The sequence below is a fragment of the Trichechus manatus genome, unplaced genomic scaffold (genome assembly GCF_000243295.1).
Source record: "Trichechus manatus latirostris isolate Lorelei unplaced genomic scaffold, TriManLat1.0 scaffold00091, whole genome shotgun sequence".
Classification (NCBI taxonomy): domain Eukaryota; kingdom Metazoa; phylum Chordata; class Mammalia; order Sirenia; family Trichechidae; genus Trichechus; species Trichechus manatus.
Window position 1 is genome coordinate 1,031,307 of NW_004444027.1, and position 16,339 is coordinate 1,047,645.

General features: G+C 39.7%; 1 protein-coding gene across 1 annotated transcript in view; it reads left to right on the plus strand.

Moving 5' to 3' along the window:
• DOCK5 (dedicator of cytokinesis 5) overlaps positions 1-16,339 on the plus strand; it is a 218,797-nt gene that overhangs the window by 68,878 nt on the left and 133,580 nt on the right. The window contains exons 3-5 of the mRNA XM_023736758.1: positions 6,555-6,595; positions 11,664-11,719; positions 14,019-14,115. Coding sequence (XP_023592526.1) covers positions 6,555-6,595; positions 11,664-11,719; positions 14,019-14,115 — 194 coding nt within the window. The remainder of the gene's footprint in view (positions 1-6,554; positions 6,596-11,663; positions 11,720-14,018; positions 14,116-16,339) is intronic.

Here is a 16,339-nt window from a genome sequence, read left to right on the forward strand (position 1 = left end):
TCAGAAGTGATCACATTTAGGATCTACCTTACATTGGTATGACCTCAACTGATTGATTACATTACATTAGATTGCATCCACAGGTATAGGGTTTAGGATTATGACGCATATTTTTAGGGTACACAATTCAATCTATAACACCCGTATTCATGGTTATTCCTAGCCAAATCATGAGCAGCTCCTGTAGATTCAAAATATATCCTACATCTTTTCATCTCTTTCCATTTTCACTGTCCCTATTAGTTTCCTCACTGGTATTCCTCTTTCTCCTACGTCTTACCTCCCACAATCCATTCTCCATGTAGCAGCCAGCATGATCTTTTAAAACTATAAGGCATGATGCCATTTAAAACCCTTCAATGGCTTCATATTGTACTTAGGATAAAACCCAAATTGCTGGTTCAGTGGTAGAATTCTCACCTGGAGACCCTGGTGAATGCACTTCATGCACAGCCACCACCCGTTTGTCAGTGGAGGCTTGTGTGTTAGTAAGTTGCTGAACAGATTTCAGTGGAGCTTCCAGACTAAGATAGGCTAGGGAGAAGAGCCTGGCAATCTACTTCTGAAAATAGACATTGAAAATCCTATGGATCACAATGGTCCAATCCGTAACCAAGCATGGGGATGAAGCAGAAATGGGCAGCATTTTGTTCTGTTGTGCATGGGGTCACCATGAATCAGGGGATGACTTGATGTTAGCTAACAACAACAACAAAGGCCACCCATTGTATTTAGAATAAGACCCAAGTTCCTCCATGGCTTATGACACCTCTATCTGTGGTAATCAATCCTGGCTGCACAGTAGAATCACCAGGGGAACTTTTTAGAAACCAAAACCGGGACCCCACCCCAGTCCATTTCAATCAGAATGTTTGAGGATGTGGCCCAGGTATCAATATTTTTCAGAGTTCCCTGGGTGTGTCTAATGGGCAGCCAGGGTTGAGAACTATGCCTCCCTCTAACCGTCTTTTATCTTGCTTTTACCCTTCTCTCTTTCTCTCACTGAGCTGTGGCAAACACATTTCCTTTTTGTCTTTTTGCTTACTTACTCTTGCCTCAGGACTTTCTCACTTGATTTGTTTCAGTCTGGAAGTTTGTTTCCCCAGATCTTTACATGGCTGGTTCTTTTTAGCTTCTCAGAGTGACCTTTCCTTGATCAGCTTATCTAGAGTAATGCCCACATTACCAGTCATTCTCTGACACGTTACTCTGTTTGAATTCTTCTTCATCTTAACACTGTCATTATCTTAGATCATCTTATTTATGTGTGTGTGTTTTAAGAGTGCAATCTTTATGGTAACTCTTGTTCTCTACTATTTGGTGCCAAGACTAGTGCTTAGTATACATTTGTTGAATGATTTCATAAAGCGAGAAGATTTGAATAAGGGAGTTTATCAGATGGGAGCTAGAGTGAGTAGCCAGTGAGTAGGTAAGGTAAAATGGAGCAGATGATAGTCTTGACTGGTGTAAGTTATCTAAGAAACCAGAGAAAGTAAGTAGTTTAGGTAGTGGAATTAAGAACTCTGATATTTTCAAATCTGAAAGTACAGATTTTTTTTTTTATTGTATGTCAAGTGAAGGCTTACAGAACAAATAGTTTCTCATGAAACAGTAGTACACATATTGTTTTATGACATTGGTTAACAACCCCACAACATGTCAACCCTCTCCCTTCTCAACCTTTTTTTTTTTTTTTTTGGTGAAAATATACATAGCCAAAGATACACCACTTCAAAAATTTCTACACGTACAGTTCAGTGACATCGACTACGTTCTTCCAATTGTGCTGCTATTCTCACTTTAGATGAAGGCTTACAGAACAAAATAGTTTCTCATTTAACAGTTAGTACACGTGTTGCCCTATGACAATGGTTAACAACCTCACAACACATCAGCACTATCCTTACTCAACCTTGGGTTCTCTATCACCAGCTTTCCTGTCCCCTTCTGCCTTCTGGCCCTTGTCCCTGGACTGCTGTGCCTCATTAGTCCCATTTGCTTTTATGGGGCTGTCCACTCCCCGGCTGAACGCTGAATGTAGGAAATGACTTCACCACTGAGCTAAAAGGGTGTCTGGGGGCCATACTCTCGGGGTTTCTCCAGTCCCCTTTAGGCCAGTAAATCTGGTCTTTTTTTTTTTTTTTTGTGAGTTAGAAGTTTGTTCTACGTCCTTCTCCAGCTCTGTCCAGAACCCTCTGTTGTGATCCTGGTGAGAGCAGTCAGTGGTGGTAGCTGGGCACCATCTAGCTGTACTGGACTCAGTCTGGTGGAGGCCTGAAAGTTCAAATTTTTATCAAGGAATTGGGAAAGTCCCAGTAAAGCAGAAATTATTGGTTTCTTTAATGGTAGACCAACACTAGCATGGAATAACCTTTGGTGTTCACCATGGTTGCTGTAAACTCTCTGAGGCTGTCTTCTCACCTAATGTAAGAGTAGCCCTCTGGAATGTTCTCAACATCACTCACCATCTTCCTACCATTCCCTTCATTTTAATAACATACTAATTTACGAAAGCAACTGAGATTCCAACCAAACCACACTACCCATTGATTATGGCTATTTGTTGACATACCCTCCTTGCCTTTTTGCATGATCATGTATTCAGAAGCCTAATAGCATACTGTACTTAATCATTATTATCTTGCTTTAAATATTTGGGAATAATTGGAAATTTTTGTTCTTGCCTATTTTATAACCCAGATTTGTAGTGTGGAAATGACTGAATTTATAAAATCCTCAGAGCAAACATGCTCATGTGAAGTATTATTGTTATCCCTTGCTATTATTAGCACTTGAATTTATGGAGCGCTGACCGTATATGATTTTTAAAAAGAAACAAACAGAGATCGACAATGTTTTGTAATTTCCTGATGCCAAGGAAGGTGAATGTTCGCTTTTTCAAATTCAGCCTGGTCATTTTGTGCCTTTAGATAGAGGTGATACACAATCCACGATTCTAGTAGAGAAGACTTAGGAGGTAAAATTGCTTTTCAAAATGACAAGGTTAGGAAGCATAATTCTGCGATGAATGACTGTGCAAAATTATGTTTACAAAATACAGATAAATTCCACTTTGAAAGTGGAGCAAAGCCTGTATTGTGATATCTTGACTTCCTAGGCAGCCGTGGTGGTATAGTGGTTAAGAGCTACAGCTGCTAACCAAAAGGTTGGCAGTTCGAATCCGTCAGCCACTCCCTGGAAGCCGTTCGGGGCATTTCTGCTCTGTCCTATAGGGTCCTATAGGATCGCTATGAGTTGAAATTGGGTCGACGGCAATGGGTTTGTTTTTTTTCGTTGATTTCCTAGAGTGTCAAAAGATGAAAACTGCTTGGAAGAGACTAAAGTATTGTTTCTCCACTACCTTCCTGCATTCCATTGCAGGAGTCACTCCCAATCCATTAAGCCATTTTCATGTTTTAGCAGAACCAAGAAGGTGTGTACAGATGGATAAAAACTCTTGAAACTTGGGTAGAAATGCTTAGCTTGGTGGTTTCTTACACCTGGATCTCTTGCACACTGACGTCCTAAATTAGGGGCAGTGTTTCCTGTTCATATATCTTTTTCTCACCCATGTGCCTTAATGCAAGTCTGTAACAATTCCATGACATAATACTCCACTCCACCCCGTAAGAAATACCAAAATCCTTTAAATTTTTGAATGCCCCGGGCAGTTTAAAATTTGCTAAAATATTATTGAATTCATGACCAAAGAATGTGAGTTTAATTTTCTACTTTTAACATGTACAGGATAGATTGCACGCCTCTTTTCTGGATGATATTCATTTTTTTAAAAATTACAAGAGAGTTCTAGGACCCTACTGAAGTTTTAAGTATGGCTTACATCTACTGACTATTGTATATGATGCAAATGATTTACACTCCACTCCTAACCTAAAGGTTGGTGATTCGAACCTATCTAGCAGCACCACAGAGGAAAGTCCTGGCAATCTGCTTCCATAAAGATTACAACCAAGAAAACCCTATGGAGCAGCTTTACTCTGTAACACATAGGATTACTATGAGTTGGAATCCACTTGATGACAATGCATTTTTTTGTTTGTTTGTTTGTTTTTTTGGGAGGGAGAGTTGGCTTACACATGCATACAACTTACAGCAGCATTTTCTTAGGCAAAGTAACCACATTGGTGCCTTTATTGAGGGCAAGGGGAATGAGAAATATTATTGCCTATATAGATGTTCAATAAATATTTGATATAATATATGTTTATGAATAGATTATATTGTATATTCCCACTACAGGATAGATGGTGGGAAAATATCCATAGGTGTGTATCTTTATTGGAATTTTTTGGAAAGAAGTTAAAACACATAAATAAAAAATTTTTTTGGAGGGAGGGCTTATAGCATTAACAAGAACTGCTTAAAACGTTGTATATTTGCTTGCTTGGTTTTTGTTTGTTTAACAGACTCTTTTTTAGAGTAACTTTAGGTTTGCGGAAGCCCTAGTGGCATAATGGGTTAAGAACTATGGCTGCTAACCAAAAAGTTGGCAGTTCAAATCCACCAGGCGCCCCTTGGAAACCTTATGGGGCAGTTCTACTCTGTCCTGTAGGGTTACTATGAGTTGGAATCCACTTGACGGCAATGGGTTTAGGTTTACAGGAAAATTGGGCAGAAAGTACAGAGTTTGTTCCCCATATGCCCCTCCTCCCGCTTACATGCAGTTTCTCATATTGTTAAAATTGTGTATTTGTGTGTTACATTTATTACCATTGCTGAACAAACATTGGCACATTATTAACTAAAGTCTGTAGTTTACATTAGGGTTCACTTTTGTGTTGTATAGTCTTGTGGGTTTTAACAAATGCATAATATCATGTGTGCACCATTAAAGTATCACACAAAATAGTTTCACTGCCCTCAAAATCCCATGTGTTCCACCTGTTCATCCCTCTGCCTTTTCCCTAAACTGGTGGCAGCCACTGATCTTTTTACTGTCTCTGTAGTTTTGCCTTTTCCAGAATGCCATGTAGTTAGACTTATATTAAACCCGTTGCCGTTGAGTCAATTCTGACTCCATAGCAACCCTATAGGACAGAGTAGAGCTGCCCCATAGGGCTTTTGGTTAGCAGCCGAGCTCTTAGCCACCGGGCCACCAGGGCTCCTAGACTCATATAGTTTATAGCTTTTTCAAACTGGCTTCTTTCACTTGGCAATATGCACTTCCGATTCCTCCATGTTTTGTCATGGCTTGATAGCTTATTTATTTTTATCATGAATAATACTCTGTTGTCTAGATGTACCACAGTTTATTTATCCATTCACCTACTGAAGGACATCTTGATTGCTGCCAATTTTGGCAATTGTGAATAAAGCTGCTATAAACATTCGTGTACAAGTTTTTATGTCAACATACATTTTCAGCTCATTTGGGTAAATTCCTAGGTGTGTGATTGTTGGAACAAATGTTAAGCCTGTGCTTAGCTTTGTAAGAAACTTCCAGACTGGCTTCCAAAATGGCTGTATCATTTTGCATTCCTACCAGCAATAAATGAGAATTCCTGTTGATCCACATCCTCACCAATGTTTAGTGTTTTCAATGTTTTGAATTTTAGCCATTCTAACCATAAGTTGGAATTGATTTGATGGCAGCTGGTTCTGTGTGTGTGTGTTTTAATAGGTGTATAGTTGCATCTCATTGTTATTTTAATTTGCAGTTCCCTAATGACATATGGGAGCCCTGGTGGTACAGTGGTTAAGAGCTCAGGCTGTTAACCAAAAGGTCAGCAATTCGAATCCACCAGCTGCTCCTTGGAAACCCTATGGGGCAGTTTTACTCTGTCCTATAGGGTTGCTATGAGTCGGAATCGACTCACCAGCAACAGGTTTGTTTGTTTTTTTGATAAGTACACATGATGTTGTGATATTGAGCATCTTTTCATATGCTTATTTGCCATCTGTATGTCTTTTTTGGTAAGGTACCTTCTCATATCTTTTGCCCATTTTGTAATTGAGTGTTTGTTTTCAGGGTTCTTCGTGTGTTTTGTATACAATGTTTTTTTTTGGGGAGCAAATATTTGTGTATATAAGGTTCATTGCTCCAGTTTAAAATTGTTCCATAACAGTGTTTTTTAACCTGGAAACTCAGAAGGGAGAGAGAACACATATAAATTACTTAAAGATATCTATCGTAATAGTATAAGATGACTTTTAGAATATATATTGGATTAAAGTCAATATTCATTCATGCAAAAGCGTTTATTGAATGACTGCAACGTATTACAATACTAAGAGGCTGGACTGCTTTCTGTCTAGTTTTTGGTTCTATCCTTTCTTCAAAGGAGTAGAGATGAGGCCTGATTCTAGGTGAGTTTTAAATCCTATTTTATTTATTAAGAGAATAAAGCTCTAAAATAGATTCAGATTTTTATTATATAATAAACCAAAATGTTCATATTCTAATCTATTATTTGCTAATTATCCTTGGGTTCCATCCCAGTATTGCCTAAAGGAAAATGAGGATGTATATTGCTAATATCTTTGTATTAGCCTAGATTGCATAAAGAATTTTATGTTCTCTTATACCTTGACAGGTTGGTACAGAGGATATACCCTCCAAAATAAATCTAAAAAGGTATGGTTTATCATTCAGATTTTTTAATTAATTTGAAATGTCTATTAATTTTGTGTTGTTCTGTCTGATCTGTGCTATCTCTAGACTTAGTTTTTTCCTTGATGGCTATACTTTAGACTTTAAAACAAATTCTCTGACCTTAGTGCTCAAATAAAATAGTGCAAATTGCATCCATCATTTTCTCACCAACCAATTCAAAGATCAAGGCCAGAGGTCAGCTTAGGCACTAGGCAGGGCCTCCACCACCCTCTCCTCCCTGTGCCTCAAGCTAAGCTGGTGGTGGTACAGTAAGTGTCATTGCCATAGATGGGTCTCTGTTTCAGTGAGGGACCCATGCATGTCCTTTTATCCTTTAGTTCCAGTGCTAAAATCCCAGAACTAAAGGATCTCCCATTTCCACTTGATTCTTTCCTTCATTGTAAAATGGGTAAACCAGAGTAGTGTTTTTCAGACTTGAGCCTCACAACCACAATAATATATCATAGAATCATCGTAGTGGATTATAACCAACATATTCCTAAATTTGAAACTTCGTGACACTTTTGTTTTAGGTGTATATTTTTATGGATATCTGTGCAGTACCAGGTTGCCATGAAAATGCATTTCTTACTATTAGTCATGGTCAAAGGGTTTGAAAAAACACTAAACTAGAGGGTTCTTTTCCCAGTGCCAAAGCTACTAATCATCAAGCTAAAGAAAATCTATTAAGTATTTTAATACCTCCCTCAGCTTATTTTTGGTCGGGTCAGCTCTTTTCCTTTGGCACTGTAGCCAGGGGCAGCAGAGCATGTCAGCACTTTCTTTTGAAAAAGCCAACTTGATAGGGCTTTATTATTTCACAGTGAGTTCACGTGGCAAATAGAGAATTAGGAAACTTTTTAGAATTTATCAAGAGATAAGTAAAAAAGCCTACAGTTTTTATTCTTCAGAAAATAGCATAAGGTAGAAGTAATCCTTGCACACACATAGGCTGATGTTAGACACATACCACTCAAAGGAATGTAGGGCCCAGAAAAGCACCAGTTCCGTTGAGTCGACCCTGACTCACGGCAACCCCGTCTGTGTCAGAGTAGAACTGTGCTTCATAAGGTTTTCAGTGGCTGATTTTTTTGGAAGTGGATCACCAGGCCTTTCTTCCTAGGCACCTCTGGGTAGACTTGAACCTTCAACCTTTCCATTAGCAGCTTAGAGTGTTAACAGTTTACATCCTCAGGGACTCTTCTACAGGCTAAAAACCAAACTAGTTTCTGTTTAGCCTGTTTTGACTCATGGCAAGCCTATGTGTGTCCAAGGGACTCTTTCTACAGGGTAATAACCAACAAACCAGTTACTGTGGAGTTGGTTCTGACTTACGGTGACCTCATGTGTGTCAGAGTAGAACTGTGCTCCACAGGATTTTCGGTGGCTGATTTTTTCAGAAGTAGATCCCCAGGCCTTTCTTCAGAGGTGCCTTTGGGTGAACTCCCGCCAGCTTCTCAATTAGCAGCTGAGCGCATTAACTGTTGCACCACCCAGGGACCCTATGTAGGGTATAAGCCATTAAAAGCCAAGACTTTTTGGTTAAGCTTTCTATATTATTAAATCTTAAATCACACTTAATATTTGCATATGTATGTATGCACACATACACTTTGTTATCTTTCACAATTTAATAATCTACCACATGAAGGTATATTTGCTTTTAATGCAGATATCAACTTCCCCAATTGAGAAGTAAAGACCTTCCTTTCTATTTTAGAGTACCTGGAATATGGCCAATCTCGCTTTTTGGTTTGGGCTTAACCCTATCAGTGTTGACTTTACTCATAGTTATGGAAATGGTAGTCGTCTCAAAGGTGATTAGAGTTAACAAATTTGAAGTTCTAACTTTGTTAAAGAGCAAGAATACTTACGTCATTTAATTCCCAGTCCTTTTAAAAAAAAAACTGAATTTTAAAAAACAAACAAAATGCTACTGTCAGATGAAATCATTTGAATATAAGGAACAAATAAAGCTCTTGATTTTTAAATGATAAATGTCAATCACTTTGAAACAGGTTCTCAGACCACAGATTTTCCCTTTTAGAGAGCCTACAGTATTTAATATACTTTTCTTGCATGGAAGACCTTTGTTTCTAAGGCATCTTAGGATTTCCTAATATATCCAAATCCACCCAGGAAGTGCCCTTTGGGTCTGCTTTGAAAAGAGGGTGGATGGGGTGCCCTGCTAGAATCTAAATGACAGGTTCTGGATGGTTTTTAACTTTTTTTTTTTTAACCTCTCATTTAACCTCACCCTTTAGAAGAATTATTTCAGCTTCTCTTAGTTCTTGACAATTGAAGAAAAACTTTGCAATTCACTGAAATGATGGCACAAACAAGGGCTGTGCACTATTTGTTGATTTTGAAAGTGAAATTTCTTTCTTGTGAAGAGATCCAAGAAAAATAGAGGAAATTCAAAGTCAGTCATCGTGAATTACACTCACCTTTTGACACCGCTTCATTAAGAGATCCAGCCCATTGGACATGTTCCTTTAATGCGACAGCTTTGTTTGCTGGTCTTTAGGGGAAGAGCTATTGAAAAGACCATTGCTTTAACGGGACTTTTTGGTGTTATTTATTAGCAGACCTAGCCATTTAGAGTGGTAAGATGAGCTAGTGGTTTTGCAATTGAAGAAGCCAAGAGCATTTCAGAATTGATTATTCATCTGGTAGTGTGGGGTGTGGGAGTGTGGATAAAGGCAATATCTAGAAAATCATTAGTTTGTTTTTTTACTTACATGAGTGAGTTGCACTGAGAAAGGAAAAGCCGACTTGAGAGATAGGCTGTCAATCAAAAATGTATCATCCAGGTTTACTCTGGCTTTATGTGTGTCTTAAAGCCTAGGAAAAGTTCTACAAAGCCCAGATTTTTCGGGACAATCGAATGACTGTAAATGGCCATATGCTGTCATGGAAAGATGATGCTTACAAATGACAGCACAGTAAAAGAGCAAAATAAACAATCTCTTGATATGAAAATCTGTCATGCCTGCATACACGGTATAAATTATCTGCTTATGATCTGTTTAACTGTCACAAAATAAGTCACTGTTTAGTTTTATTCCTGAATACTTCTATATTGGCTTTGTCCCTGTTGTTAGGAGACCAGTCATCAGATTTTGAATGCATGAGAATTTTGATCGGTTCTTTCATCTTGATTTTGAAAATCTTCTGCAAGGATATTTCTTTGGACTAACAACCTTACACCTTACTTTAACCTCTAAACGTGACTCTTAAAATTACAGCTTTAAGCAGTTCAACACTACTCGACCCCCCTCTTTTTTATTAGTTCTGGACATTTTAAGCTGATTCTCCACAGAGTTGATAGTCAACAAAGCATAGCTTAGCTTAGCAGATAGAGGAAACCCAAAGTTACTCAGTTATCATAAGGACCGGTCTGGAGCTTCAAAATTCTTCCTTCCTCGTCAGAAATCAGGCCCAGAGGAATTATGAGCATATTGAATATTTGTTTGTTTTAAACTGTTCAGTCCATTTTCTAAAATCACTGTGAATCCTGGTCCCATTATGAAAGAGGTCGGTGCCACCTTGTCCCTGCGTGCATCTTGATCTGTTATTAATGGATGTGCGATAGTGCTTTCTTATATACACATCCATTCCTGTCCTTTTCTCAAAGCCAGGAGGAGAATTATGCACTATTTTTTTTTTTTTGTTGTTCTTCCTGCCTGGCAGGAAAGGGTGGTCATTTTGCTTCTGACTCAAGCAGTGGCAGGATCCACTCTGTCATCACCGATGCTGAGAGCAGCTTAATTTCACATTTTCTTGCAGTTTCCTGTTTTACTGGCAAAGGATTGAAAGGGAGAAAGAAGAGTATTGTACTGATACAGTACATGAAACTGGACACAAAACTAATCCATGTTGAAGCGCACTAGTTTTCCATCCCTAAGTGGATTAAGGATCCCTGGGTACATGTCTTTGATCCTAGTCCTCCAGGCAGTGGGATACCCCCTCCCACCTTTGTGGTCAGCCACCCCTCACGTGTAACATCCACAGGATTCACACTATCTTTTACAGGTGCCGGGCTAGGACTAGTTGAGTCAGTGGTTCCAGTTAAGAGGATTCTTCTCCGATCTCTACTGGTCTGGCATATACGATGCCATAAAACCAATGCCTTTTCCAGATGACATTTTCTCTTATTTTTGTTGTTAGTTGTCATCGAGTCGCCTCCGACTCATGGCGACCTTACATATAACAGAGCGAAACATTACCTGGCCTTGCTCCATCCTCACAATCTCTGGTATGTGTGAGCCTATTGTTGCAGTCACCATGTAAGTCCATCTCTTGGAGAGTTTCTCTATTTACTGAGGAGCATATTACACAGGAGAACAACAAAGTTTTTGAGTATTTAAGAAAACTCATCTATCACTTGCTTCCTGTTAATTATATCTGATACGCAGTTTCTACCAACTGGTTCTCTTGTCTTTCTTGTAGGTCTGTCAGGGCCTTAGTTTTCCCCATGGGCAATGTCACAATACTGATGTAGAACTGTTTCTTAGGAATATAGAATGGAGAGCATTTTGAGACTGAAATGCTAAAATTAACCAGGTAACTAATACGAATTGATTTTGGGTGCATTCTGTTTAAGTGAAAGTGCCGAGAAGAATTACTTTAGAAAATTACTATAATTTTATGGGCCACTAAGTACACAGCCATCCATCTCACTAATTATGTGCAATGATTTAAGGAAAGCATCGCATGGCATGTAGAATCTGGAGGGGTTTTAGGAGCTCATTATTAAACTCCTTACCATTATTGTAGCCCTGACTTGACCCAGGCATGTTTGCCTCTTCATTTATGATGCATTTATCCTATGCTGTCTGAATCCTAGTCTTGGTTTATAACTTTTATATGTTTTGGCCCTGACTTCATTTAGGTAGCCAGCCAGTGGAATTGATACCTTGCAAGCCAGACTGCAAAGTTCAGTTATTATAAAGGTTTCTCTTTGTCCTCCCATTCACTCTTGTGCATTTCATATTCTTTAGTTCGGGCTGAGATTTTGAGTGTATAACCAAAGTTCTTCTCTCTGTAGGGTATTTTCCCTGAAACATACATCCATTTGAAAGCGGCAACTGTGGAAGACCGAGGGTAAGTTCCAACCAAACAAGACTCTTAAAAATGATGAAGATGTAAAATTATCATTAAAGAATGTCTTAAACCAAACCCACTGCTGTCGAGTCAATTCCAACTCATAGCGACCCTATAGGACAGAGTAGAACTGCCCCATAGGATTTCCAAGGCTATGAATATTTACAGAAGCAGACTGCCACAGCATTATTCCACAGAGCGATTGGTGGATTTGAACCATCTGTCTTTTGGTTAGCAGCAGAGCGCTTTAACCACTGTGCTACCAGAGCTCCAAAGAATGTCTTATGAACTTTAATATCTCGTCAGTTCCACTTCTTCTCTTATGAGTGAGATATAGATAAAAACTTCTTCCTGACGTGATTCCTTTTTCTGTCTTCTCTTTCCTCCCTGACATCCTTCCCCAGAGTCGCAAAAGACAGAGGTAATAAACTGAGGGCCTTTACCTTCCCCTTGTGCTGCCTGCTCAGTGATGAGTGTGTGTGTGTGTGTGTGTGTGTGTGTATGTTCATACACATGAACATTTGGGCCTCTTTGGCTGTTAAGACCTAAGAAGCCCCCAATTTGGGATCTTTGGGAGTTAGATGAGTAGGCTACATCACCTACTTATCAGACCTGAACTGACAGATCAGTTAACCTCAGTGCACCTTGGGCTTTTCACTGAAAATTAGGGAACACAGATCTGGCCCTGTGTTGGTCATGAGCTTGATGTGAGAGTCAAATGAAATCATGTATATGAATGGGCCCTGCAAAGAAAATCCGTGAAGTTTTGGATATTGTTATTCCTTGCCCACCTTACCGTTTGTCCTGGAAAGTACTACCTCTATGGCAGTAAAGAAGAGTGAATACATGGCATCAAGTCCGGGAGAAAGACCTCTTAATTGGTCAGCCTACTGGCCAGAAAGTTCTGGAAGTAATAAGGAGAGCCTAGAGTAGGACTGGAATCCCAGGGTGGATAGAGAATGGAGTGGGGCCAAGGGAGAAAAGGACAGCTGGGTCTCAGACTCACACAGACTCAAAGGTGGAAAGAACGTTCTTAGTCATAAGTTCAGCACTCTCATTTCATAGACAAGAGGTAGAGACCAACTCTGATAGAAGAACCAGGCCAGAAACCAGGTCTTCTGCCTTCCTGGAGAAGTATTCTTTCTAATGGACTATCCTGGGCAGCTTCCACTGTCACCACCCACAATGATGTTGAGGCGGCGTTGTAGGCATGACCCACTAATTAGACTCGCTAGATAAGATTCAGGATGCTCAGTTAAATTTGAAATTCAGGTAATGACAAGTAAATTTTGTACTGTAAGTATGTCCCCAATATCGTATGAGATATGCTTATACTAAAGAATTATTTGTAATATATCTAAAGTTCAGATTTATCTGGGCATTTTGTTGATTTTATTTGCTAAATCTGACAGTCCTGCCACTAATCCCCATTTGTTTGCTTGCTCTCACTCATCTTTTCTATTTGCTAATCATAAAAATATCGGAATTTATGTGAATAAATGTAAAACCTATATTTTTATAAGTCTAATGTGAAGTGGGAGTCCCTGGGTGGTGCAAATGGTTAAGCACTTGACTACTAGCCAGAAAGTTGGCAGTTCAAACCCAGAGGCACCTTGGAACAAAGGCCTGGCCATCTGCTTCTGAAAGGCCACAGCCTTGAAAACCCGATGGAGCAATTCTACTCTGCACACATGGGCTTGTCACGAGTTGGAATTGACTTGACAGCAACTGACAACAACAGCAGTGTAAAGGGAGGCTTTGGGTATATGTTAGTTTTCTGTGCTGTAAAGTGGCAGATGAGAAGAAAAGCCAGTACCGTTCCAAGAGAGAGCACTGCCTCAGTCCCAGCTGGCAGGCTAAGTGTGAGATCACAAGCCCAGGGCTTTTTTGACCAGGCACTGTTCTCCACCGCACTCTCCTTAATGAAATGACTGCTGGGCAAAACTGACTAAAATACTGGATTTTTGCTTTCATCACTGGGAGTCACTGAAGCCAGCCTGGTCAGTAACTTAGGTTCTCATAGAGATCCCATATGAGGAGGTACAAGCTGAGCTGTCGGCCCATTTCATTGCAGAAACTCTGTTCATCTTGAGAACTGTGGTATTCTAAGCTCCTTTTCTCTGATACATAAATTTGATTAAAGTCCCTTATACAAATTTTGCTTTGTTTCAAGCACAACCAGCCCCATTCAAGCACAAGCAGCCCCATTCTAGCTTGGAGTTTGGGGAGTATGACATTTCTCAAGGAAAGCAGCAATGATCAGTGCAGGTAAAGTGAGCCTCTGTTTGATTCTCCTTAGGCAGAATGAGACCGTGATTCCAGGTGAGCTTCCACTGGTGCAGGAGCTCACTTCCACTCTGAGAGAATGGGCCGTCATCTGGCGCAAGCTCTATGTGGTGAGTTTCCCCTGGGACTTGAAGCTTGAGACATTATCCTTGGACCTCAGACCATTCACCTATACAAGGTGCCTGTCACTTATTACCTCGCTGCACAGAGTGGGACTCATCCTGGACCACACAATGTCTGATAACCAGACTTCCTCAGAGTAGGATCATTGATGATATAGAACAATGGGGGAAGAGGACATAATTGTCATTTTTTTCTCAATTTCTCAATTTTTTTCTCAAACATCCTGGTTGTAAAAGTAATAATGATAATAATAATTACAAACACTTCCAAAGCACTTACCAAGTGCCAGAAAAGACTTTTCAGCGTCCCTATAAATTAGATATACTTATTATCAGTTTATTGATGTGAACACTGAGGGAAGTGCTCTTGACCTTACATGTATATCTGGAAAAAAACAAAACAAAACTCACATTGCCTTTGAGTCAATTCCGACTCATAGAGACCCTATTCCAGCTACCCTATACATCTATACCAGTGATTAGGAATTTGTTAAGCCATAAGAGGGCTCACACAAGGGGGGCATTCTTTACCTTGGTGAATAAATGTTACAGACTCAATAGCCTGAGTTGTTTTAAGACATGACCTGGAGATTCTTCTTTTCGGGACCGACTCCCAGTACTCCATCTCACACTGGTTTGACCTCAATGTTAATATGAAATCCCAGTTCAGGGGGACATTACACAGGATCCAGCATGTTCTCTCCGTGATAAACCATAATCAGAAGTTCTGTGCAGGTTTGCAGTCAGGACAGGGTAAGTCTAGTATCCAATATTATCAGCCTGAGAGAGCCTGAGGAGCCATTTTGCCAGAAGGCCAGAATACTGAGTCTGTTGGCAGCAAGCCTACACTCATCTCCACATTAGGAAGCTCTTTCCTAGATGTTGGAGTGCACAAACTCTCTTCTGAAGTTCTCTTTCCTGGAGGCCTAGTAGATAAGCATCACTAGGCCTTCTCTCTATAATCATCTTCCATGCTTCTATAACTGACCAAAAATCCCTGCGATGAAGTTATATTCTCTCCATAGGTGTGTAAACAGGTTCAGTCAGGTTATATAGACTAGACCTGAAGGCCTGGGAGCCATTCTGTGTCCTTCATGTGGCTTTATTTATCTAGATGTTTGTTCAGTCATGTGTTGATTCTTGATTTTCACTCTTGAAGGCCAATCTTATTAAGTTATTGGGACCAACTCACTCTGAGTACTAAAAACAGTGATCAAATGCTCATTCAAACATAATTTCTAAAAGCTAATGTATGATATTTTACTTCTGTCCAGGGCTGTTGTTTACCATGATGAATCACAGCAGCAGAAATCACAACCCTGGTAGGGGAAGCATGCATGCCTCTTCTCTGCCTGCCGGTCTTTCAAGGCCTAATTTAAGTCCTTTTCTTCATAATGCAGCTTCTAAGCACACCAATCCATAACGTTTCCTGCTGGACTATATAGCACCACTTACTGTTTGATGCATCATCTGACCCTTGGGGCATTCTGCCTTGTAGTGAAGCTGATCTTTTGATCTCTCTGTGTTATGTGAGGACAGAGCTAACTTACAAGTTCCTAAATCATCAGCTCTTGGAGGACAGAGATGCTGCTGTAAGCCTGGCAGTCTAAATGGATGTCTTGTACTTTCATAGAAAGCATTCTTCGATTCTGGTTAATTGATTTGTTAGTGGTGGATGTAGCAAGCTTCATGGGTGAGAATATCACGTGCATGAGTTTGTTCCTTAGCATTTTCTTTCTGGAAATTGATGAGTGGTGAAACGTGTTAGATGATAAGTGCTGGGAAACGAGATTTTTACAATGTAATGTTTAAGAGCGGAGATTATGAAGGAGGTAGATTTTTTTTCTTCTTGCTGTGCTCAGGTCATTGTCTATGTCCTTTGTACATTCACAGGTAATTGTGCCAAGTCTGCTACTGAGTGGAAATGAGAAATAAGTGAACAGGGGTGAAGTCATATGATTCATGTATTTGGGCCCCCCAAGTCACTATGTAGCCAGTGGTGATATGCTCATGTTACATTCGCCAGATTTCCTGTGTGGGAGTTTCACTATTTAACGGCAGAGTTGGGTTTAACGTGAAGGGAGAAACAAGCCATCTCTTGGTATTTCAGAGGACAGCACATTTTCTCATCTAATTAAACAGTTGTTTTGTTTTCTCTGAATATTTTTAAATGCCTTACACCTGCCATTGATTGCCAAAAAGACATTCATTG